Raw genomic sequence first — 26432 nt, 5'->3', positions numbered from 1 at the left:
GGGCCGGGCGGGAGCGGAGCGCCGGGGGGGTGAGATCCCCGCGAGAGAGGGAGTGAGGTCCTCGCGAGGGGGGGAAGGCGAGAGGCCGGGGGAGCTGGGCGCCGGGGAGCGGGGGTGCCCGCTGAGGGGGAGGCGGTTAGGCCCCGAGCGGCGGTGGGCGCCTGCGGCCGCCGGACAGGTGTGGGGTGCGGGGCCGCCTTCCCGTCCGACTGCCCTCTCCTCGTCCGACCTTTCTTTCAGTCGTGTCTCTGCGCCTCTCCCGTGTGCCGTCCACATGGCAGCCATCTACTCTGGGATTTACCTGAAGCTGAAAAGCGCCAAGACTTCCTGGGAAGACAAACTCAAACTAGCCCGTTTTGCGTGGATTTCTCACCAGTGTGTGCTTCCTAATAAGGAGCAAGTAAGTATTTTTCAATGGTAAGCAGCGAAAGAAAAAAAAAATCCCGATAGTTAATTGCTGCTGGTGATGAATTGAGTCATAAAATCCAGATCTAGTTGCTTAAGCGTTTGACTCTAGGTAGCAGTGCAGACATACCTCTGGTGTGGAATTGTGGGCAGCTCTTGATTTCAGTGAAGTTATATGAAATGTTTTAATAACGCTGTCTTTCAAGTTGCTTCAGCAGAAAGATCTGCTTTAGGGCAGGAAGAAGGTCTTTCTTACGGAGAGGTTGATACTTGTGTTCTGTCTCCTGGATAGATGAGAAACTGTTGTCTTCAGAGCTGTCACTAGCATTGGTTATTATATTCTGTACAGGATCTTCTAAAGTCTGACGCTTCTAGTCATAGTTAAGAGCAACTTAAGAGTGGGAGAACTGATTGTAGCTAGATGCCTGTTTTCTGGTCTTCTAAACTTGTGCAAACAAAGGGTGCCCTGTGGATTGACGGGCTTCTCCCTGAAAGGCGGTTTGGTGTTCTCTGCTGGGAACCCACCCTGTCCCCTCAAGTCTTTTGTTTTGACCCTGTTTCCTGAAGGTCTGATTAGTGTTTGCCCAAGTGAGGGGTGTCTTGTGCTGCTCCTCCAGACTAGCAATTTTGTGGGTCTAGGGTTTGCACCACTTGAGATGTCTGTTTTGAGTTTTTGTCATTTTGGCTACTTAGAAGATTAAACCTAGCCATACACCGCAATTTTATTTTAAAATCAACAATTTAAATGAGTAGATTTCAAGCTTTTCCAGTTCACAGACATCCAAACTCCTAGGCCTGAATTTCTAGGTAGTAAATTTAAACATGCATAGAGGAGGATGTGAAAGGAATAGCAATTAGCAGAAAGTTCTTTAAGTTTTGATTTAAAAGACCGTATTTGCTCTTCAGTATCAACTGTTAGAATTATGCCCTGATGAAAGGGCCTTAGGATGTTGACTCCTGAAACCTGTTTTGAGGTGATACAGGGGAGCACAGGGCTGACAATGGATTTAGAATGAAAGCTCTTAGGAATTGAAAAAAAGGGGTGGACTTGTCTGCTCGTTCAGACCCTGTTCTGCTTGGATGTAGGGTAGTTCTCAAGGCATGAGTGCTGTAATTGTGAATAGGTACTACTTTTGTCATGTTTTCGCATGGGGGTTATTAAAGATTACTTCTTTTCTCTTTGTTAACAGGTATTACTTGATTGGGTGAGCCATGCATTAGTTTCATACTACAATAAGAAACCTGAACTAGAGGATGAAGTTGTTGAGAAGCTCTGGGCCTATCTAGACAGCGTTATCCATAGTAAAAGACTACAGAATCTCTTAAAGAGCGGGAAGACAATAGGTCTCAGTTTCTCAATTGCCCAGGTAATTAAAACTGTGGATAGCTTGTAACATGCTGGATAGCAGTGTGTGTCTTCTACAATACATGACTCTTCCTCACAGTGTAGGGTGTTACATGAAATATATAATAATTACTCTGATGACTTTTAGGACCTCTACTAAAAACTCCTTTATTTCTGCTTTGTAATACGGTTTGTATTTATGCAGCACTAAGGCTGAAAATGGCAGAGCATTCTAATAATAATCTTCCTCTCAGTCTTTAACTTCTTCAAACTATCAGAGAGTGAAGTGTTTTAAGTATTTCAATAGGTAAGTAAAGGCTCAGTTCTGTATGTTGCGTTTCTATATTATTTACTGCTTATATTGCCATTTTGCCTGGGGGTCTTAGGGAGGGAGAGATTTTCCACCACTGTGGGGCTCATCAGTGTGTTTGGCTTGAGAACCTGTGCATTGTGGCATGCTGTTCAGCTTGTCCCACAGCTTTTTATTATGACTGAATGGTGGTGGCACCGAATCTCATTGATCTTAGTCATATCATTATTTTACCCTCAGATGAATGGGGGAGACTTCAGTTACAGTTTAGAACTGAGCCAGAAAGTGTAACTTCTTCAGCTTCCTGGTTACAGAAAGAGCAAAATTAGCAGATGGCTGTAAAGGCAGTCAAAATGACTGGTAAAATGACCCTTTTAATTGTGATCTGCTTGGAAGAAAGCAGGGTAAGATTGCCTTTACCTGCAAAAATCAAGTTGTGAAGTACAAAGAATTGATTGGATGATATCTGTGCTTCAGAGATGTTACGCAGAAAGTTTGCAAAATGTAAACGTGGTCTGGGTGTGAAAACCTGTCTGGTTTAAGATTAGGTGAGAGGTGCAGGTCAGAGTACCCTAAAGACCAAGTAGAGAGATGGTAGAGGGTCCGCCAGAAAGAATTTGAGAATTTATTTTAGTCCAGTGGGGCTTGAGCTGAGGAGATGGACCATCCACTACAAGGAATAAGGAGACAAATGAGGTTTTTACTCTGGGATAGAGGCAGATTTGTAAATTTCAACTGAATTTGTTTGCTGACAAGATTATCTGGAGTGGCAAATAAAAAGGTGATCAAAGTAGAAAACCATAGGGAAATTGACACAAAGTTTGAGAAAAGGAAGGGAAGTGCAAGTTCAAGTAAAAGTTAATTCTTTAGAATGGTGTATCACTCAAAGAGGAGAGAGAACAGTTCTTCACATTCCAGATAACAGCGCAGGAAACTGGCTTTTTAAAAAATATAAAGGTGATATATAGTCATGGACATTCTTACTGAATAAGTTTCCTGGATCAAAGATGGGACATGTGTTGTGTGGGGGTTTGTTGCATTTTTTTGTTTGGAGCTTAATTTTGGGGACCTTGCAAGATGGGAGGAAATTTACCCTTACTCCCTTTCTGCAGGATCAACTATTAGGATCAAGTATAGTCAGTCTTAACAGTGTTGCCAGTAGCACAGGTACTGAACGAGGGCTTCCCTGCTCATCCTGTGGTGCAGACAAATGCAGAGACACAGTTCTGGCCAGAGGAACTTCTAGTTTGAGACTTACAATGTGAGAGGCCCAGCAGCAGCTGTTGGCAGGTCCCTCTTGCTTCCTTCTTACAGCCAGAGCTCACAGAATGTGGTGTTGGTTCATTATGATGAGCTTTATCTTTGTGTGCAAAATTGATTTTTTTTTTTTCCCCCCCTTTCTTTCTAATCTTCAGGTCATAAACGAAAGGTTGTCAGAAGCCTGTTCTCAAAAAACACAGCAAAACATTGGCACGGTGCTGAGTTGCTCCAGTGGCATCCTTTCTACTCCTTCACTCTCCATCATTTACACAGCAAAGTGTGAGCTCTTGGTTGATCTCCTCAGCAAGCTGTCCAAGCTGGCATGTCAGCAGCTGGCTTCTGACAATGCTGTGGGCTCCCAGTTGTTCAGTGTCCTCCAGCTTACCTTTGCTCAGTACCTCCTGATCCAGAGGCAGCAAACAAACCCAAATCGTGTGTTTGGGCAAGTGTCAAGTCACTTGCTCCAGCCATGTCTGCTCCTGAGGCACTTGCTGACCGTGAGGAGCTGGACACAAGCAGATAACAGCCACGTGCGTCAGCACCTGAGCAGGGAAATCCGAAACCAAGTAGAAACTTTGCTGCAGGCTGGGTTATTCCCACCTGAGCTTTTCTCATCCTACAAAGAGGAGCTGCTGCCAGAACAGGAACTCCAGGAGAAGAAGAAAGGAGCTCTGAAGAGTCTTTTGCTACCAGTCAAGACAGTGCAGACCAAGCTGGGCAGTGGCTTTTGTGAACCTGCCCTCCATGGAGCTGTCGTGGCTGGTTCGGTGTCCCTGCTGTATAAGCTCTTTCTGGATGCATACTGTAAGGCAGAAAATCACCTTGTGTGTTTCCACATGCTCAGCAGGCTTTTTGGCTGTCTCAGGCTCTCTGGCCTACAGCAGGGCATGAGGGAGGACACGCTCTTCCCTATGGACTGGAGCGTGGAGCTGCTTGCTTTGGAGCAGCTTCTGAATTTGGTGCTTAGCAGTGATATCTATAATGTTGCCAGTGACCGTATCCGGCACAAGGAGGTACAGTTTGGGTTTTACCGCAAGCTTGCCCAGATGTTGCTTGGACACTCTCAAGCTTCCATCCCTGCGTGGTTCAGATGTCTTAAACTCTTGATGTCGTTAAACCACCTTATAGTAGAACCAGACCTAGATGACTTAGTGGCCTCAACTTGGGTTGATGCCAAGGCCTCTGAGCCACGTACGAAGAAGCCCCAGGAGGCCCTCATCAGCACCGTGTTTCAGACTTACTCCAAGTTGCGACAGTTCCCACGGCTCTTTGAGGAGGTGCTGACAGTCCTTTGCCGGCCAGCTGCTGATGAACTAAGGCTGCCCATCTTCTCTGTGGGCCTGACAGTAAAGCTTCGTGAGTGCCTCCTTGAACTGCCACCCAACCAGATTCTGGACATTTTGTGTCTCTTTGTGGAGAAATGCCAGACCTTTATCATTCCCGCTCTTGAGGGGTCAGCTGACACAGCTTTGAAGCTGCTGTCAGTGAGCTCGGTGCTGCACGCTTTTCTGTTCAACATGAGGAGCTTAGATGATGTCACTCCTTCCCCTGTGGTCCTTCGCACTCAGAGTCTGCTAGCAAAGATGCAGAAGGGAATAATTCAGCCGCTGATGGAGCTGCTGCAAGCTCCTAGAAGAAAAGAGAAATCAGACCTTTGGCTAAGAAAGGCCAGTGACTCTGCTCTCCTCCTTGTTTACACTTGGGTTGAAGTAGACACTTTGTTTGGTGTTAGCTGCAGTAAATACGTGTCTCCAACAGCTGAAATGGCTGGTGCTGTTACTGAACTGGCTGCAAGGCACTGGGGCATTTCAGCTTTCCTCCCTGGTGTGGATGAGCAGTGTTGGGAGAGAGTCATGGAACTTGCAAATAGTTTTGCCTCCACTAGTAAATACTGCTTAGAGCTGCTCACACTTCAGAAAATGAAGATGATCTTAATGCAGACCAAAGCTGACCTACAGGCCTTGCAGCATGCTGCAGCTTTTATCCTGGAGTCTGGGAGGTCCAGCATGAGCAGGGGAGAATCTGAACCATGGGATGAAGATATCAGCACAATATGTGATCTTACTTACCCCACGGCACACTGGCACCTTGTCATCTCCAACCTAACCATCCTGTTGCCATATATTTCCCTGGAAGATGTAGAGTACATTGCAAATGTGCTTCTAGAGACATTAGTACTGGCCAAAGCTCAGGAAGCTGCCACAGACCAGGAGTCTGGCATCAGCATTGGAAATGTATCTCTTGGTTTGATGCATAGCACCTTTCTCCCAGAAATGAAGGTCCTGCACTGTGCTTTTCTGACCAGTCTTATTCGTCAGTTTGCTGGAGTGCTGCCTGCTGCTGCCAGGGATTCAGCTGATCTGCCACTTCAGCAGCTGTCTGCAGGTAGTATCCCTTGGCATGAAGAAATCCTGGCTCCTTTCAGAGCTGTTGACCTGTTGGAAGCACCGTCAGAAAACAAACTGCTGAAGGATGAGCTCAGCTTGCCATGGAAAACACTGCAGAAAGTTGCCCAGTGTATATTATTGTTAGCACAAAATGGCTGCCCTGTCATCCTGAAAGACAGTCAGCTAGAAAACTGCTTGGGTTTGCTAGAAATTGCTTCTCTTCTGAAACTAGACAGTCTTCTTCCCTCTGACTGTACCCGGTGTTTTCTGGTGCTGCTGTCCCTGCTAGCCAATACCAAGGCGAGTGTCTCTTGCAGCAAGCAGTTACTGATAAAGTTTTTAAGTACCTGCTTTCACCTCCTGAGGTGCCTGCAAGCTGGCAGGAATGCCAGCTCTGTTTTTAAGGTGTTTCATGCCAGCGATGTTCTTGAGATTGTCATGACCTCACAGTTTAGAGCTAGCAAATTCTTCACTGATGTCTTGACTGTTCCCGTTTGGGCACAGTATCTCCAGGAAGTCCAAACCTTTTTGGAAAACTTTCTTCAGATGATTATTGAAAGAAGGCAAAGTGTGAGGCTCAACTTGGAAAAGTTCATGTCTTTCCTGGTGAGCTGCAAGCCGGACATTGGTGCAGCCAAAAGCAAAGGTGGAAAGAACTGGAATCCCGCAGCTGGGCAGTTACTGCTCATGGCATTCACCACACTGTGTCACGTTGTCACGCTCTACCTTCAGCAGCTGCCAGAAAAGAAGCTGCAGTCCACGGATGTGCTGTCTGCTCTGTTGGAGCCAGTAGTTCTGCAGATGGTCAGAACTGTCGAACACGGTCTTCAGAGTAACAGCCCAAACCAGCCTTTGCCTGTAGCATTCATACCATCTGTCACTACTCTTCTCAAAGCAGATCTGAGCCATGCTGTCAGGAAGGGCTGGCAGAAGGAGCCCAGTGGGTTTTTGGAGCAACCCCGTATTAAACTGTACCAAAAATTTTACTCTCAGATACTGAGAGAGCTGCCCTGTGCAGGAAGTAATCTGCAGTTCCTTCAGTCTGCGTTGCAGTTCCTAACAGTCTTCTGCTCCGTGCCAGAGCTGTATCCTGGAAAAGAAACTTCAATCATGGTTGTTTTTGCTATAAAAAAGCTTCTCACTGGTATGAAAACTCCCTTTCTCCACTTCCTTTGCTAATTTTGCAGCACAGAGGCAAGTTAAAAGACATTTAGCAAAACATACATCTTTTTGAAAAGTCTGTATCTATTTACTTGTGTTAAAGTAGTAGGCTGACTTTTATAAATGCTTAACAGGAAAATTTCAAGGAGCTCATGTTGTGGTACCTGGACTATAGCCACCATCTAATTTGGTAATGACCTTCTGGAAGATATAAACACCTTAGTAAAGTTGAGGTCCTGAGTAACTCATCCCTATAGAGCATTTTGACAGTAGCTGGAACATAATACTTCTGGACGTAGGGCTGAAGGTGCAGTGTCCTACTTGTGTAGTTGGTGTAGTAGGCCCCACTGAAGCAGCTGATATGTGCCAGGTCAGATCTGATATGTCTCATCCAAGGATCTTGGGGGACCTTACAGTAAAATACCAATCTATTTTTTACTGCGTAGGTGAGGTTATAGAACAATGAAAGTCACCTAACTGTTAAGGATGCTGAACACCTGTAATTGTGATAACATCTGTGTGAGATTGGCAGATCAGGCCCTTGACCCACATGAAATAAAGAGCCAGGGCTAGAAATGACATGAAAAACTTCTCCTGCCAGCTGTGTGAACTAATGGCTCATTTATATTGTCTCATTCAGAAAGAGAGGAACTAAATGCAGCACAGGTGCAACTGTTCTCTTTGACTTCATCAGACAGTTGGGATTTGTCAAACTTACTATTAGCATGCCCTAGTGCAGTGGTCACCAAACATTTTTGATTGTGCACATCTATCAGTAAAAAAATGTTGAGCATGCAACCTCAATATATGTTTATAAATTATATGCATGTGCTACTCTACTAGTATACTATGTATATTACAAAGCATAGACAAAAAAGTTTAAAAAGCATGAGATAAAGATGAAATAAACACTTTTTACATTTTGCTTTATTTATTAAAGGTATTTTATTTATAATTCCTGCATCCCAATGGATTGTATTGGAGGCTACTGCTCAAGTGAACTACAGTCATGTTCTCAATGTTTATATTGGCATTAGGTAGTTAAGGACAGAACACAGCTTTCTGCAGAAAATATGATCTTGAATTTGCGCAGTTAAGTTTGAGCTAGAACTTACACATAGATAGAGGCTTAGTCTCTCTCTTCCCTGGCCTGCAGTTTGATCCTTCAACATTGTGGGGTTCAGTACAGGCACTGAGAGCAGGGATTTTGCATTAGAACTAGGGACTGTAAGGACATCTCAGTTGCTGTAATTCTTCTGCTGACTTTTTTTCTCTCTCATCCTGTGTCTCACTTTTAAGGTGTAAGATTGGTAACGTGCTTTAGCCTGGAGACATAATTAATCAATGTAAAAAGCTGTAAGAATTTCTGATGATTAAGTAAAGTATTCAGTAAGATGAAATATGGATTCCTGTTGAGGAAGATTTGGTACTACTGCCACAGAACCTGTGGATACTTGTGGAACTAAAAATGAGCCTTCAGAATCAATTTAAGATATAAGCTAGTCTAGGACTGCCTACTGTCTAATAATTGAGTAAGTGTGGAATGTGAAATACAGTCAGCAGAGACCTAAACTTTGTCAGCTTAATGCTTTTGTGACTTGTGATGGCTTTCTGGCTAGCATTTGTAGTAAAGCCTTGTGGCTTGTTGAGCCTGCTCCCTTGGCTTGTGTGCACATTTTCCTATAGTATTTCCATGCTACTGAAGGCTTTTTATTGGTATCTTGTCTGCGCTGTGAACCCTGTGGTAGGAAATACTCGAGAACAGCAGTTCATTGCACTATTAGGGAAGGAGGTAAAGGGAAAGCATGAGGCCCTCTATGCATTTGAGTGTTAAAAAGGTACCGAGAGCTGTTTTAAGGTTCAGTTCACCCTGTTCTTATCTGTGGAAGTCCCTGTCTTGGGAATTGATTAAGACATGCTTGTGTCTCCTGAATATGTAGGTCCTGCAATCACCACCCAGGTGATCCACAGCATGGAGGGGATGCTGACAGAGGTGCTTGTCCAGCTGCTGGGAAACTGCTCTGCCGAGGAGTTTTATACCATTATGAGGATGGTGCTGCAGGGACTTGAAATGAGGAACGTTTGGGAACAGAAGGCTAAAGTAAGGCATGAGCTTAGTTTATTATCAACTTTTTCAGTTTTCTGTGTCTTGAAAAAGTTTTGTTGGATTATATATTTTTTTTTCTTCCTGCTTTATGTTCAGTGGTCAGGTCAAATTCATTTACATGGTTAAGGGCTTGGTGACTGTGCTGAGTTACGTTCTGGATATAAATTGAGAGGTGGAAAGATCATGGAAACCTGGAAAAACTTTCTGTTCGGTTTAAGGACTCAGCAGTCTTAATTCTATGTATTGTCAACAGAAGTCACACAGCTGTGATGTTCCAGGCCTCGATGAAATTTTTTCTCCTTCCTGATCAGAACTCTTGCACAACAGATACTATCAGTCACTGAGATTAACCCTTGCTTGCCTGTGGCCCAGCTTACCAGAGTTAAAGGCACTTTTAGATATGCTGGCATTTTTAAGTAAAACCAGAACTGCACCTGTGCTTTTGGTATTTGTCTCTATAAAGGCTTTTACTCTGTAATAACCAGATACCACTCAGTAGCTTTTTAAATACAATGCCTTTCTCCAGAGCAGCTTAAGGAGCAGTGGTAACATATGGAACACTTCTGGCAAAAAATCCAGCTGTAACCTCCATAGAAAGCTCAGTGACTTGAAAATGAAACTTGAATTAAACTTGGGGGTTTATCTGGCTCTTACTTGTCAGAAATAGACACAGATATGCTGCATCAATTCTTGATACGTCTTTTTGAAAGTGTATCTGGAATTCCTGTACTGTGCATATCATTCCTACCACCTGAGTATTGCTTGTAATATGTTTCTTTTATCAGTCTGTCATAACAGCCAGCAAGTAAAAAAAAAAAACTGCTGCCAAATGCATCATTCGTGGCATATAGTGTACTGGTGTTCCTATATTCCTCCTGCTTCCCTCTGTTATCTAGTGATAGTTGAAGGAGAAGGCTTTCCTTTCTTAACAATCACATAAGCTCTTATGTACAGTAAGTTGATTCTAAAATAAACGTGGCGTGCAGTACATTTGGGCCAGTGCTGCTGAGCATATTGAATTTTGTTGAGCTGCTGCTTACTTCACAATTTTCACAGAGATGTGTTGGTGGGAGGACTTTCACGTGTCAAGGCTCTGGTGATGCTCAAAAAAGAGCTCTTCTGTACTTGAAAGGAGCCAGTGTATCTTGTGCCTGTGACTGATCATCAGTTTGCTTTCTGCAGGAAGTATTGTCAGCTGTTACACTAACCAAATTGTTGCTCAGCTGCCCATTAAGTGGAGACAAAGAGAAAGCTTTCTGGTTTGCCAGCCCACAGATAATCACAGCTTTAGCTGTAAGTATCTCTTTATTGTAACTTCACTACCTATCCCTTTTATTTGTTGGAGTCTGTATCAGTTACATCTAACATGCACAGAGGCATGCAGGAACAAAAAAGTTGTGGATACATACCAGATTCACCTTTTGTCTAGACCCTTTCTCTATTCCTGCCTCAGGTAAATCTCGTCCTGTGAGTGCAGTGTGTAGGTCATCCATTTTTTACTATCAGTAATTCTCTGGGACTGCAACACGTAATTGGGAGCTTGGGAGAAACTTGTTAGGCTGCAGAGAAGAGAGTCGGAGTCTCCCATCCTTCCTCCTGTCCAAACGAGAAGGTAACTGTCAGTCATATGTCGCAGCAGAAGCCAACAGCAGCAAAACAGAAAGAAAAAAGTGCTCATATTAAAAAAATAATAATACAAATTCACTGAATTATGAAGGGAAACTTAACTGAAAGTGACCAAACCCAGGTTTCCTGTCCCTCATTTGTACATCACACAAACACAGTGATGTAGGTTTTTCTTCTCTCGTGGTGACAGTGTCTGTAGACCAGAATTTGTCAGAGGTTGTCTCTGCAATGCCTGGGAATCATGAGCATGCAATTTCTGCCCTTTTTTTGATAGGTCTGCATGCTTGTAAAGGAAAGAACTGCATCAACTCATTCATGTGAGGAGGTGCAAAGAGGTGCTGGTTGTCAGGGTGCTGGGGAATCATTACAATTCCACATTCACAGCAGTGCTGGCTTGAAATGTATCGTATGCATCTTCATGCAGCTGCATGAAAATGGCTGAAGTGCAGGTGTCTCCCTGCCAGGCCAGCTTGTACCAGTCTAGTTCCATGGACTCAAGTCAGAGTATTATGTTTCCCTGGTGTGCGAATGCTAGCAATAGGTAGCTAATGCACTCTTTACCTGTTTCCTGTCTTCTTGTAGATGCAAACCAAAGAGGCCTGTCAGGACCAGTCACTGATTTCCACAATAGTTGTACCTATTTTAGAGACAGTAGCAGCTCTGCTAAGGCAAGGAGAAGGGGTTCTCTTGAATCCACACCATGTGTCACTGGCATTCGGCATTCTCCTAACAGTCCCTCTGGATCATGTGAAGATAGAGGAGTATCGCAGTGTCTTCCTGGGAGTCCATGAAGTGCTCTTCTCTATTGTGCAGTGTCATCCAAAGGTATATCTGTGAAGGGGTAGGAGAAGGGGGAGAAGGTAGTAAGAACCAACACAGAGGGCAGTGATGAGAATTTTTCTTTTTAGTAGTGGTTTTGAAATAATTTGTCCTGATACTATGAAAGTGGTTTGCATTTCTTGTCACTTAAAAGGCTGGGTATCTCAAAATGCCATCATTTCTAGTCTCCTCCTTCATTTTATGCCTGCATTGCTGGGTCTCTGGCAGCAAATTGCTTATCAACATCTGATGCTAGATTAGAATAAAACTCTCCCTGTTTTTAGTGATTGATTTCTAGAAGCACAAATGGCTCAGGCTCTACGACCTCATTCTTGCCGGACATAAGGTTCTGCAGTCCTTTGAAAATAGGGCTTAGACATGTTAGAAGTTGGTGACCTTGAAACACTGTACCATCCTGGTTTCTTGTCAGCCTTGTGGCATGGGAAGGTGAAGATGTGCCAGGACTTGCACATGGTTGGAGATATTCCTACATGGAATATGTAGGCAGAGGTGGAAGAAAAAAGCAAAGAGGCCTCATGCGTTTGTATTAGAATTGAGAGTGAAGAAAGTTAAAGATGGGGAAATAGCAAATTTGAAAAGCGAGGCAGTATGCATTGCTAAAATGCCCTTGCGAAAACCTGTGGTAGAAAGCTGCTCATGCAGGCTGTTTTCACACAGTGATCTGTGTTTTCACGCAGTGATCTGTAGTGCTGCTGAACCCTGTGTTCTGTGAATCTGTCTGGCTACATGGGTTCTCTACCAGCAAGAACAAATTCCCTAGATATTAGGGTACTAAATCAAATGCTGCTTTGGAGAGATGAAGTAACTCTAATACGATGTTTACTTGTTATTTATATTTGAATATGGCCAGGACTGCCATCCTGCTCCAGGATTCTCATGTGCTAGGTACTGTATGGATGCAGAATGAAAAGATAGTCTCTGCTCCTGATATCTCTATAGTAGGTTCCTTCACATGAACTGATTTCCCTCAGACTATGGGATGGTGTACCTTTACCCCCTCCCTTTACTGCATGATCTCAGTTTTTATTTTGTGTCTCTGCAGGTGCTGTTGAAAGCAGCACCATCTTTTCTGAACAGTTTCCATCGTCTAGTTGTTTCTGTGATGCACGAAGGACGTCAGAAAGGAGATGGAGGTACCATATCTTTTCCCCTTTTGCGTTATATATACACACTGTAATTTTTTATATTCTAGAAGAGGAGATGCAGAACAGGGCAGCCTGACACCAGAAGCAAAGTCTTCAAAACCTAGATGTGGCATTAAAACTGTTAGCCCTATCTGTCCTTTATGGAAAATAGAGGATGAGCTTTGTAGTATCGTGGGCTTACGAAGATAACTGGGGCTCCTGTGGAGGTGCTTGCAGACAGCACTGCTTTAGGTGAATAAGGTATTCTTCACTGTCTGGCTGGCAAGTAGACAGCAACTGGTAAGGCTTGCCCAATTTCTCTTCTTCCTATCAGCCTCCGTGCCTGAAAGCATGCTGGCTGTGAACTCTAGTAATACATGCTAGTATGCCTGAGTTATAGCCCTGAAGCAGTCCTACTAAATGGAGCTTCTTGAGACTGGAACCATGTTTACTACAGACCTGAATTGTCACCGTTCTATGCTAAGCATAAAGCCAGAATATTACACGTATCTGAAGCATCATTTGGAATTAGATGATACATCTGTATGGCCAAGGATTTGGAATTAGTGTAGTTAATTGTCTCAAAAGCAAGAGAAAAAAAAAAAAGTTACTGGAGGTTATTAAAGAATTTGCGTTGTCAAAGTAGCCAAGTCAAAGATGTTCTCAGTGATTAAGGTAGTCATCCTGTGCATTATGCTGGTGAGGACAGAAATACCCTGTCATTACCAGTGGTGATGTTTTGAGACAAGTTGACTTCATGGCCTGCAACTGATTGTATCCCAGCTTTCCACTGATGTCCAGATTTATTTCAGCTGATACATTGCCCATAACTGTGGGCATATATAAGTGTATCATGGAGGAATATACTAACAAAGGCTCAGTGATAGAGGAAAAGGTGCATTAAACTGGTGCCAAACTTTGAGAATTTGCTTGCTTCTGCAATATGCTTACCTAAGGCAAGGGTCACAGGAAATTTACAGGTACATGGCATCCTTAAGTTAAAAAAAATGCTGTTTATCTTTGCAGGATTGTTCTATTTTCACAACAGATAACATGAAAGTAATTTATAGATTTCCCTTCTCCCTCATTTGTGTTAGCTCTCTTCATTCTCTGCCTGCTGAGTAAGTTCTCAGGTGATGTCTCCAGTCTCACTTTAAATATTTCCAGTGAAGTGTCTTTTGCTGCTGTATTCCACATAATAGATCTCAGCAGCAAGCTTTCCTACTATGCTGTTTCTAAGAGACATGTTCTGATTTTCTGAAGGTAGAGGATGTAATTTTCCTGTCTCCTTGTTCTCTCCTCCACAGCACTAGTTGGGACTGGATCGTGGGAGGGATCATAGCTGCTGCTTTTAGTACTTCAGCATCTATAACAAATACTTTTTGCCTTGCAGTGCACGTGGAGTTGGAATCAGTGTGCTCTTACAAAATAACCATTGCAAAAGATGCATGTGGTGTATTGTAGGGGTTTGGGGGGGCCTCTCAGCTGTGGCTTGATAAGAAAAGAAGATAAAATGGGCAGGCTGCTGTTGGCTTCATCTAGTTCAAGAATCATGGAAGGCTGCGTGATTCTCTGATTTTTTTTTTTTTTCCTAGTGTTTTTAAGCCTCAAATGCCAGACTGCAACTCACTTTCTGTTTCAGGCAACACAGATGACTTTGAAGTTATACTGAAGTGTGCGCACTTGGTGGAACGGATGTATACTCATATTGCTGCAGAAATGGAGGACTTTACTGTGTTTTCTGCTTTCATTGTGGCTCAGTATGTGACTGAATTGCAGAAGGTAACGTGTTCTCATCTATCTTGAAAGTGCTATGGTATTGTGCTGGCTTTGGAGTTCCTGTTCCAAAGGCAATTGTGTTAAGTTTTGTAAAATCTGTGAAGTTATAAAAGTTGCTGTGTGTCATGGGGATACAGGTTTGATCCAGACTCCCTGTTATTCTGAGCAAGAATTCCTGAGAGTCTTTCTTATCCAGCTCCTGAAAACTTTCTGAAAGTGTGGGCTGTGGGTTTTTTTTAAGGCAAAACAGTGCAATGCCTGTTTACAGAACTGTTCTGCTTTTCTGTCATGTTGGCTGTTGTTTTTTCTTCATGTGGTAGTTAGGTTCTTCTTCCAGCTAGTCTCAGCTGTCCAGGACTGATAGCAGTTAGGGCCCCATCTGATAGAGTAATGGAGAAAAATTCTCTTGAAAAGTATTTTTTAATCTGGTCTAAATGAGTAAGTGAATGGAAAAATTGTTGCTAAGCTAGAGAATTGTTAGCTTTTCAGTAATTCCCCTTCCATACCAAAGATACCATTCAGATCTTTACTGAAAACAGCTACTGCTATTAGAGGTGCCAGAGTCAGCTCAGTAGCTTCTCACATCCAGACCTAAGTTCAAACTGTCATTCTATTCAGGCGAAGGGATTTAGATTTCACTAGGGTTTGAATGCTGCTTGTGTTGCAAGTACCTGCAAATTGATTATTTGTGGCTCTGGCCTGGGCATGGACTGAAATACAGAAAGGAATTTTTGTCTTTGTTTTGAGGCTCTCTTACCACAAAAATATCCCAACTGGTGCTATGTTTCTGAAGGATTATGGTGTAACCAGTGTAACAGAGCTTTAACTCAGCTGTCTTCTCTATTGCCCATCTTTTTTGCAAGGCTTGTGAGCAAAACAATGGGATATGTCAGGTTTTAGCCATGTTATTTAGTGTTCCTGGTAAACTGGTTATTGTTTACATAGTAAATGTAGTAGTTCAGCAAATACTAGGGACAAATTACTATTAATACTACTTCTGCTCTATTTAACTATCTCTGAACTTTGTGATCTGAATCACTGAATATAAGTTAGAAAGCCTCACTTGAATTGTCAAATAATCTTTTCAAGTTAAAGGACACTTATCTCAGTATTAGCAGGAGCACAAGGTTTCATGAGACTTCCAGGAAAGTTTTGTGCAGTACTTTCCCTGGGAAATGGAAAGTGATGGATGATAGCTGAAACCACAGATCAGTAATGCATGCATGGAGCCTTTGGGTGTGGAAAGGGGAATCGGTGTAGTGAGCCACTAGAGGCTCTGACAAAGGGGTGTTTCTGTTTGACAGAATAGATAGATCACAAGTAGGTGATGATTTATTTGCTCATTAGACTGGTGTGAATTGATGGATATTGGAGGAAGGGGAGGCCTCAGCACGCCTGTATTAGGGGTGGCACGTACACATCTTTCATGTTGCTCTGCAGAGGGAGAGAAAAACTCCTTTAACCATCATCTCTTCTGAGTCTGGATCAGTGGCTTTCAGCCTGTGATCTGAAGACCCTGGGGGTCCATCAAAGGTAACCGAGAAAAGCATGTTGGTAGATTTAAGTCTTTAGATGGGCATCTGCACGCTTACTGGAACCCTTTTAGGGGTCCGCAGACTAAAATTGATGAAAGCTACTGGCCTAAACAGTCACTCCTAGAGTAGCTGTGTAACATGTTCCCTCGGTCCTTCCCCTTTATACCAGGGAATAAAATACCCTTATGAATTATTTTGTGTTAATCTAAAAGATTCCTTGCTGGAGTGGGTGGCATCTATAGCCTCTTTCATACTGTTGACAGTGCTTTTCCCTCGTCTATGAGCTGTTGCTTAATTCAGTGATACTGAAATACCTCTTCACACATTTAATGTCTCACATCAAGAGCTCTGTAATGCTTGACAAATTGGTTGTGCTATCTATATAGACCATAAAACTCTTACAAGCATAATTAACTGCCAGCCAGTAGTGGCAGCTGTTTAAATCTTTGGTTCTGCTTCCCATGGTGTTCTTGGAGTGTGTTTATGGGAAACAGCACTGCAAAGCAAGAATGGCCCAAATAAGGTGTGGGTCCAAATTAATTTGTGGTGTGAGGGATGCAGGTTCCATTAACTGCAGCTCTGAGGTATCTGCTTATCCCAAGTGGGACATCTGGTCCATCTTGTCAATAGCTGTGGATTTTCCTGTCCTTGTTCTCTGCAGTCATTTCTCTGCCCTATGAAGGGAGAGCCCAGCCCAGTGCATTCACTGGGAGCTGTGATGCTCAACTCTTCTGTTACTTCAGCGCATGGCCTAGGGAGAAATAACATCTGTTATAAAGCAGACGATAGATCAACTGACATAGAGGGGGAAAACCGACAACTTTTTGGACATGCAAACTCTTCAGGGACACAGATCCAAAGAAAGTCGTATGTGCCTTAATGTCTGCTGTATGTTTTTCCCAGCTATGTTAGCAGGTCTAATAAAATATATTAGCTGTTTTGCATTTAGGGCAGAAAGAGAGCAGGAGCCTGTCACAGTGATTAGGAGTGCACTTCATTAGCAGAAAGTTTATTAGTTGCCTCAGGAAGAAAGAAGTCTGAATTTTAATGACAGCTTTTTATGTGATTTTCATTAGGCCTGGAGTGCAGAGGCTTGGGTCTGGAGGCATAAAGCTAATTTTGGGATTCAGCAAAGATAAGACGTGGTTCTGCAGCAAAAATAATGCGATTATGCCAGAGGCCAGCACCGCTTCAGGCAGTGAAGTATTTAGCAAGTGATTTGTGAGTGAAGGACAAATCTCAGTTACCCTGGAGCACCAGAGGACTCCAGAGTCAGCACTGATGTTCCTGGTTGTGGTGGCAGTTCTTCTGATTGTGGGGTTGAGGGGTAATGACAGGAGCAGGGCACTGAGACAGAGTCCTTGTATTCTTTCAGCTTTCTGCATGACTTCAGGTAAGGTACCTGATTCCTGATGTTAAAAGAGATCAAGGCAGTGCTCATCTCCCGAGCTTTTTGAAGGCTTCTCTTACTAAGGCTTATATGTTGAAGTCCTTGGCTACATATTGCTAGATAAATACCAAGTTGTGAAGTGAGAAGTTAAAAATGATTGACTACCCAGTGTAAATGATAGTGTAGCCTAAAGGAAGTGCTCATTTGAAACTGAGACTCAGTAGTATACAGCTAATATGAGACATACAGAATCTACTGAAATGTGTAATCCAGGGCAAGTATTTTAGGGTTTGTTAATTACAGTTTTTCTGCTGAGGAGTTTCCATGTGATTCCAGGATGATCACTGTCTTTGCCTCCGCAGCAATGTGTATAGTAGCAGTCTTGTGGATTCTACTGCAAGGGCCATGCTTGTTCTGCAAACCATATTTGCAAAATTCAGGGAAATATTGCACAAGTCAAAATCCTGGATTTTATCTAATGGTCTGTTCCAGATGGTCTGATGCACTGGATAACACATTGTCAGCATTTAATGTATACCAACTGTGGAAAGGGTATTTTCTTGCATTTTTTGTCTTCAAGTTTAATGCAGTTTTGTTCTTCTCATAGGTGACTTTGCACCCGGCTGTGAAGAGACATCTCACAGAAGGGATATATCACATCCTTGACCTTTGCATTGAGCGGGACATCAAGTTCTTAAATGTGTCGCTACCAGCAGGTGTAAGGGAGGTCTTTAAGGATCTGTATAATGATTACAACCACTACCACAAAGCGAAAAAACAGGGGGAGGAAAAGTATACTGCATGATGAATCCTGCCTGATGCTGCGTAATCAGTTATGAATTGATCTTGCAGTGCTCAAAAGATCCTCAGTTGCTGTTTGGTTTGGGGTGACTAATAAGATCAAAGAGGGTCCTCTAAACATGGATTGCATCTCTCTCTGTACAGCCAGCCTTCATAATGGGGAAAAGGGGAATGGGGAGGGAGGATGTGCTGTCAGGTCTGGTCCTGCTGCATGCCACAAAGGGCAGAAGTGCTGTACCGGTGCTGGCCCCCAGTGAACTCACTGGGAGTCCTGGGGAGCTCGCTGCAGTCTGTCAGGTATCAGGCTTCAGGCTTTGGCACATCGTGGTGCTTTTCTCGAGCAGCAATAGTCTGATATAAAAGCCATTGAGGGTTATAACTCCTCTGCTCTTGCTTACACGGTAAGCAGAATTAAAGTGGGGGGTTTTTTTGTACCCTGTTACTGTACATTTTGCTACTAAAGAAATTTCTGAATGTTATACACCTGCACAGTACGTTACTGTGCAAAACTGAAAATAAAGTAAAAAATTTGAAAGTTTGTATCTCTTTGCTTGATTGGTTTTGCTCTTGAGTTCAGCCCTGAGCAACCTGGTCTGACCTATATTGAATTTCCTTCCCAACTGTATTATCCTGTGATCTCCTAATAATCAGAAAGACTGACTACTTAGAGCTCTGGTCGATTTACTGTCATTAAGCAATTACACTTAGTCATCTGAACTGTGGTCGCTCTCAGTGTATATTTTTAGCTTGTGACAAATGCTAAGTACCAAGACCTATCTGAGACCTTTTTGGTCTAAGCTGAGCCTTGTTGCTTTGAATTCACTCTAGGTTAAGAGCAAGCCCTGGACTTATTGTAACTCAGCTGACAGTAATTTAATAAGCTGTGGTAAATTAATCACGTCTGAGTCTGTAAGAAGCTTTATCAAATAGCTCCCTTTCATTAGCTAAAGAAGTTTATTTCCTTGAAAATAATAAAGGCTAAAGATCTAAACTTTTATATAAGTGGTAGTGGTAGTAAGTGGTAGTAGGTCTTCACGCATGCACGCGGTTAGTAGTAAGAATTCAGTACTCTCATGTGATTATCTGCTTAATTCTATAGATAGGGGGTGGGCAGAGAAAGCTTGGAATGAGGCTTTTTACTGGGTCCATCTGCCTCATAACAAGGTCCAAAGGGTGAAGTTTGGCTGGAGCAGGAGACTCCACATGGCACAGATGAGGGAGGTGAGCAGGGCTCTGGCAGGGCTGCTGGACGTCGACCTCAGGGCAGGCACGGCAGGGCCATGGCATGGCATGGCAGCACTGTCTTGACATAAAGCCCTTCACACTCCTGCACCATCCTGCTGGCTGTGGCCCTGGTAGGGCACTTCTGGGACATGGCTGACCTCTGGGACCCTAGCTGGGCCATGGTGTCGGGTCCCTGGCAGGGGTGCCCACAGGTGGCTCCTGGGCAGTGCCTGCCCCTGGTCCTGGGGCAGCTACTTCTGCAACTTGTGCTGATGCTTGCTCACCTCATCCATCTTGCCACGTGGAGCCTCCTGTGCTGGCTAAACTTCATCCTTTGCACTGGAAGTGATGCTCCTCATGTCCAGAACAAGAAGCTTGGAGATAAAAGCTTTGATATTGTGCAAGTTCAGAAGTAGCCACAACAGTGGTGTATTATTATCACTGTTCTAGCCACAGATGCAAAGCACGCCACCATATGGGCTGCTACGAAGCAAGTTAACTCCATCCAAGCTGGACACTCTACACCACTGTGCCGTTTCTGTATTTTATTTCAAAGCTGAAAAGCTGATGCAGGCCAGCGTTGGGAAGGGCAATTACTGCTGCCCCACCAGGCAGTGGGACAGTGAAGTAGGTCCCAGAAGGGAAACGTCTGTGAGCTGGGTGCAGGCAAATGGGCACCAAAGGGAGGAGGTCTCCAGGGTGGAGACAGTTAATATGCTAGTAAAATGAAGGAAGGTCATAAGCACTGGGAGAGTATCTGGAAAGAACAGTGAAAAAAGGCGAGCTAGGTTTGGAGCGGGGGAGGAAGGAAGTGAGGTAGCATCGCTGGCGTGTAAATGTCAAGGCTCCCCTGATGTAGCCATATGGTTGCAAGCCACACACATAGCTCAAAAGCTTCTCAGTGTAGACCACAGAGTAAATAATATCTTACTCATTGCATTAAAGGAGATAAACTACTTGAGTTTATATCCATTTTATTTCATTAATATTAACTTTTAAAATTTTATACATTTTGATGGCTTGGAAATGAAAGTGTATAACTGACTTACATGGACAGGGGTGATGAAAATAACAAACTCCTACTATAAAAAGGACACAGTGCTTGAATGAATGAAAACTTTAAACTTAAAGCTTTATTTCATATATTCTGTGCGACTGCCACTTATCCCACAGCCCTCCTCCTCCTCCAGGCTAAACTGGAGTTCTGAAGCACAAAGCAGCATTTCTGTGTAGAAGTTACAAAGGGGTTAAAAAGAAGGCTGTATTTCAGTTGCTAATCCTAGATCTTTGTCCAAGAACTGCTCTGGGTTTTTTTAGCTAGAATAAATTAAGTCACTGGCAGAGGACCACCTGCTGAGAAAGCAGGCTTTGTTTTATTGAGTACATTCCCATGTGGGTGCAGTGTTCTCCTTTTGTCACACGATGGAGCCATCCTGCAAGGGTATAAAAGCACCATCTGTAGTCAGAGTTTTGGAGTCCTTTCTCGTAGGGTGGGTTAGTTTAGGCGCTCTAAGCACCAGGAAGGTAAAGGGTTTGGAAGAAGCACCATCTCAGGGCTAAAGGACAGCACTGAGACCTTTGTTTCACTTGAGCGTGAACTGCGTGCGAGTGCCCCTAAAAGCACAGTCCTTACAGGCTTCTGCAACAGTTAATCTCGGCCAGATTTCCAACTGTTGATGCAGCGCACCTCTTCCGAGGGCTCCTCTCGCTGCTGCTGCTGCTGCACTAACGAGAAATACCTCCTATAGCCAGAGCTCAGTGGCTGGGATATCAGGGTCCTGCTGGCTGGCCCGCAGGCTCACCCTGTGACTCGGTGCGGTGTTTGTTATTCATGCTCGGGCAGCGCCCAAGTCTGCTGTGCCAAAGCTAGCTCAAATATAAAGAGACAGGATGGGCAAGAAGAACAATCGTGACTGGCAAAGGTCATGTTGGTTTTATTTATCCCTTGTTTTTGTGTAGCTGCTGTGAAAATCAACTGATTTTTCTACTTATCTGGGGGTGGGGCTTGATGCTTGATTTATCTTGCTATTGTAGATAGAAATACAAAAAGGATGATGATGTAAGATGGTAGACATTATTCTGCCATAAGATGGTAGAAGTTATATTTTATGTTCTTACCTGCTGGGAAGAGACAACATACTGAGTCCTTTGAGGTTGAAATGGTTCAGTAACTTCCTATTTATTTACTTCTTGATGTGGGTTTGTGGCTGATGGGCAACAGAAGGTTCCTTCTAAAGCTTTCTTTATGGGTTAAAACATAATAGCATGAGTAAAGGAATACTTTGAGAGACTCCCATATCATTATTACTGAACCATTAAATGTCTACAGTGATAATAGTTATACTGGGGCTCTATAATCTTTGTTTTACAGACTTGTAAGAACACTTGCCTTGAGGTGCAACAATTGCTTTTCCGCTTGAAGCAGATTCTAGCCATTCAGGTGAAGAAGTGCATTTGTGCCCTAAACAGTGTTTTCAAGCATGGAGAAACGATTTTTTTCAAAAATTATTTTCAGCAATATGACTGCTTGATATTTTTCAATAAACATACAAAAGTGCCACTGTATCTTTGTTGACTGTGCTGACATTTGCTTCTGTATGATCAGTGAAGTATTCTGCAAATGGTTAAAGTTTCCAAAAAGGAAGATGCTCCTGTTATTGTATCTACACTACAAGATTTATGTCACAGCCAAGTGGAAGTGAAACCTGACTTGCTATGGAGTAGTACTGATTTGTATTCATGTACTTTTTTTTTAAAGTATGAAAGGATGTTTTGGGGTTTTTTTGTGACTTTAAAGCCTGAAAAAATTGCAAAAGAAAATATGTTCCTGTGACCTTCTCAGAGCTTTTAGTCCAGAAGAGCCCTCTCACAAATCCTCTGACAGTTCTTCAGGAGAATTTGGGAAGACTAAATAAAAGCATTCCAAGTGCCTAAGCTGTATTGCCATCCATTCCCTCCTGGGCAAGGACACAGACTTTTTTGTACCTGTTTCTATAGACGGTAATGAATGAAAACGGCAAAATCAATTTTGTCTTTTTAAGGCAACTTTTAATACAAGCATAGAGTGGCAAGAAAGAGGTATAGGCCTGCAACGACTTTCCAGCTGCTTGATCCTTTCTAGGCATTGAGTTGTTTGTGTCAGAAGAACCTTATTCTGACACGTAGTTCTGGGGCTTCTGTTTTAAGATTGGTGGAGGCCAACTTCTGCCTCAAAGCAATTCTCATTGGTTTGATTACTTTTTGTAGAACTTGGATTCAGAACTGCTTCTTGAAGGAAGAAATTCCACAGATTATCTGCCCTGAACTAGACATCTTGTGGAGGCTGCTGCAGAGCCTGGACCCTCTTTTTCCATCCAGGAAAGTCATTCTAACACCTTCTCAGCTCTTCCCCGCAACCAGAGAGCAGGGATCTTTCTGCTGATAGCTGGTGGAGAGGATTTGGAAAGCATGAAAAGGACAAAGGGAGAGGGAAATCAGGGACATGTCCCCAGTTAATTCATTCGGCAGCTGAGTTTTTTATTAGGTTCAGGCACCCCTGCTTTTATTCCTACAGCCTCCACTTGAGGCATTTGTTGTACAGGCTTTCACAGAACTGCGCTGGGGCTCCTCAGGAACATGCACAAAACTGAACATTGCTGTCCTAAGGGTGAAGACCTGCTTCTGCTGTAGGAAAGGAGAGAAGATAAAGAGCAAGAATGGAGGTCTGAGATGCAGTCAGACTATTGCCATGGCTCTTCGCTGATGAGATGACTTTGTTAATGATCTGATCTTGGATAGCAATCAGCAGCTTATAAGAAGGATAGAAGCTCCTGGTAGCTGAAAGCAGAGCAGCTTTGAAAACCAGGCTGTTTCTGATTTTCAGTGCTTTATTTGGTGTACTGCAAGCACCTAGAAACCTCTTTCAGTGGCGGGCATCCACGTGTGCAACAGTGTGAACTGTGAGCGGGCTCTTGCTGTCCTAACACACTGGCAGGTGTGAGAGACAGCGAGCGGGAGAAGAAGTAACATTGTAGGGAGAAGTGATTGATTTGTGTTTAGTTTTTCATGTGGGTTTTAGAGCAGTGTGTGTGAGTTCCCTTCAATAACCTCAGGGAATAGTGGTGTTGGGTTTGGATTTTGTTAATATCCCAGGAAAAGAAAGGAAGAATATATGACCATGTTACCAAAAAAAAAAAAAAAAAAAAAAAAAAATGATACATGTTACAAAAAAATAAAATTTTCATGTTGGGGCACAGACAAATCCATAAAAGACAATTTGATAAACTACTGCTATTGGTAAATTACATGGCCTGTGCAAACAAAGCCTCAGCTTTATCGGACAGTGTATTAATTTGTGGAGGAAAGGCTGATTTATTACTCTTCGTCCAGTCAGTAATTGTCAGCCTGTAATCCCCTGAAGTGAAAGTAGCCATACGTGCTTATCACTTCAGAAGAGACTGGAACAAACAGATGCTGATTTTAGCCTGGCAAAAAAACATTGCCACTTGAGCACAGCTGGTCTGTCTGAACGAATGCAAGTGGCTGCCGCTTGTTCCTGCTCACAAGGCACAGGGGTGCAGCTGATTCTGTGCACCCGTGTCTGGGAGTAAAGCTCAGGGCTTTGCGGTGGCTTTGTTCTTGCATCTGCTGTAGGTCACCTGTGCGCTTTGCTTGCCGAGACCTTACCTTCTTTGGCCTCTGACACAGACATGAGTCTTCCCCGCAGGGGATTTGTGGGGTTTTCAGAATGTTTAATGCTCTGTGGGTACCTAGGTGAACTGAGATTTTATTTTTTTAAATGCTACAGAAGTGAGCAATACAGCATAAATTGATTTATTCACAATATTTCCAGTGATAACCAGAAAATATGTAGACTGACAAATTTCTGCCCCTTTTGTCCCCTCACCAGACATATGTGAAACTTGCTATGTGCATTTTTCTTTATTTTCTAAGATTTGTTGAGACTGCTCAGTGTTTTCAGGAGACCAATATGCAAATGTGAAATGCTAGTACCTGATTTCTTCAGACTGACATTTTAAAATATGTTCATTAAAGTTTTCATAACCTAAGCCCATAATAATGAGAGCCTAGAGTATGTGCCTCCTGGTACCACATGCAAAGGAAATGTGTCTCTAAGAAACCTGTTATTAGCAGCTCGTATTTTGTTTGCGCAGTGACATCCGAGAGACTTTCTAAGCAACTTATTTTCACTTGCTGTAAAGGCAGATTTCTTACTGCAGCAAAAGGCAAATCTGTTCTTCAGATCTCAGCCTGTGCTATACTGTCTGGATGAGGAGAAACATGGGGAGGAGAAATACTTTTGTTCCTGAGCCATGGAAACTTCAGCTGGAAGTCTCCATTGAGCCATATGCCCTTTCCCTGCAGTAGCTGGGGATTATCATGTCACAATATTTCTGCCTGCACTTCTGACCTAAGCTGTCATTTCTCTAAAACCAGACTTGTTGCATCCTGTCTATTAGCAAGGGGACTGTCCCAGCAGCTCTTGTTTGAGGGGAGACTCAGCCTACTGAGAGTTGGGAAAACCCATTAGTGTGAGAAATTGTAGTGTTTAACTTCCAAGGTGCGAAGTTTCAATCTGTTCTGTCTAGGTAAACGTAATGGTATTATAGCTGTGCAGTGTATCCACAGAGCATGGATGAACTGCATTATATGGTTCCTCGTAGCACTCCTCTGTTCCTGTTTTTGAAGAAGAATATGTAGCTGTGTTGGTTTAAGACAGGCGGTATCTGGAAGCTGGGTTAACCTCTGCATGCAGATCCAGGGTGGTGAGTACGTGCATCTTCTTCCCTGCCATACTGTAGTAGTGATAATGTTTAGAATTAGCTTCTGCACACGGTTCCTAGGGACTTTGGAGGGCAGAAACGTACCCTTAGAGCTCACAGCACTTTTAATCTTCAAAGTGCATTATAATCATTAATACATTAATTAGGCATTCTTCCCTTCCTTCCTGCTAACAAGGTTTATTAAGCTGAATGTATTTATCTTTGGGCAGCTTCTACAAGCAATTGAATGAATAATTTTCCTAATAACTTTAATAGTAAAGACATGAAAGGGAACAGGGCTGATGAGAGGAACAAGAGACCATGGTAAATAAAGCTGCACTGTGAAAGGAGAGGATCAATTTCATTCTAGGTGTAACTCCACCTGCCCCTGCAACTCCCAGCTGGCAGCTGTGCAGCCTTTGTTGCTTCTGTCTCCCCTAACCTATATGTAATTGCACATCTATGCAACATTTATGCTAGCACACACAAATGCAAAAAAAAAGGAGGTCGTGGATGACTGAGACCTGCAGGAAAAGAGAACATGAAAATAGCTTGCAGTTGCAAGGTGAAGAAAGCCAGTGTGAAATTTTGACTTTTACATATGCATACAACATCTTAAGTGTTTTTATATGAGAACCAGTGTAATCTAACAGAGTATTTCACAGTGGGTAAATTGCAGAACCCAAGAGGTGAAGGAAGGTCACAAAAGACTATGTCAAGGGGTTTAAGGCATTGAAAACTGTCATCTAAAGCAAATGAAATCTTGCTTTCCTTTTCCATCTTTACCCTTCAGGCCTTGTCTGTTGTGCCCTCAAAGCACACACAGTGTATGGATGTTACCATATATGCTATTTTGCTCCTACTCTCAGAGTAAATGTTAGTGAAAGGACATGAAATGCCCCCCAAAAAGCTCTGAGACTCAGTGACTTAGTAGCACAGATGCTACACTGTGAATGTAGTGATTTGCATCTTAGGCACTGCTCTGCCGTTTACTAAGTGATTTCACCTTTGTCTTCTTTCTATCTTGTTTATTTAGATTCACAAGCTTAAGACCAGGAGGGACTACTAGATCATCTGGCCAGACCTCTTGCGTATCACGTTACAGTCCATTGAGCTTGATATAGTTACTGCCGTAGTGAGCCTAATAACCTGTGGGTAGCTGCAACATCTCTTCCACAATGCCAAATTTTTGACATTAAGCTCTTCAGGACAGCAGTTGTGTTGTGCCGGTGCTTTAAGTAGAGCTTCTCAGCAACACTAAGAAGAAGAACAACAAGGATAATACCAATAATGTTAATTATACTAAAATCCATTAATATTTTATTGGTTAAGCTTGCAAAGACTTTTTTTTTTTTTTTTTATTAAACTGTGAAACC

The 26432-nt window shown here is 43.1% G+C and overlaps 1 protein-coding gene across 2 annotated transcripts in view; it reads left to right on the top strand.

Moving 5' to 3' along the window:
* The first annotated feature begins 142 nt into the window (after nt 1–142).
* URB2 (URB2 ribosome biogenesis homolog) overlaps nt 143–26432 on the top strand; it is a 28251-nt gene continuing 1961 nt past the window's right edge. The window contains exons 1-10 of one of the 2 annotated variants that reach the window (XR_003398028.1): nt 275–400; nt 1596–1772; nt 3476–6851; nt 8809–8969; nt 10158–10268; nt 11184–11426; nt 12484–12574; nt 14208–14347; nt 17877–18486; nt 22860–22865. Coding sequence is in view for 1 of the 2 variants with exons in the window: in XM_026845329.1 (XP_026701130.1) it covers nt 275–400; nt 1596–1772; nt 3476–6851; nt 8809–8969; nt 10158–10268; nt 11184–11426; nt 12484–12574; nt 14208–14347; nt 17877–18074 (4623 nt within the window). In the remaining variant the exon portion in view is untranslated. Of the gene's footprint in view, nt 401–1595; nt 1773–3475; nt 6852–8808; nt 8970–10157; nt 10269–11183; nt 11427–12483; nt 12575–14207; nt 14348–17876; nt 21844–22859; nt 22866–26432 lie in introns of those variants that run through there. The other variant, XM_026845329.1, reaches the window with a different exon arrangement.

This window comes from Athene cunicularia (assembly GCF_003259725.1).
Source record: "Athene cunicularia isolate RWA chromosome 3 unlocalized genomic scaffold, athCun1 chr3_part1, whole genome shotgun sequence".
Taxonomy (NCBI): domain Eukaryota; kingdom Metazoa; phylum Chordata; class Aves; order Strigiformes; family Strigidae; genus Athene; species Athene cunicularia.
The sequence above is the reverse complement of the archived record's forward strand: the minus strand, read 5'-3'. Positions and strand labels throughout refer to the sequence as shown.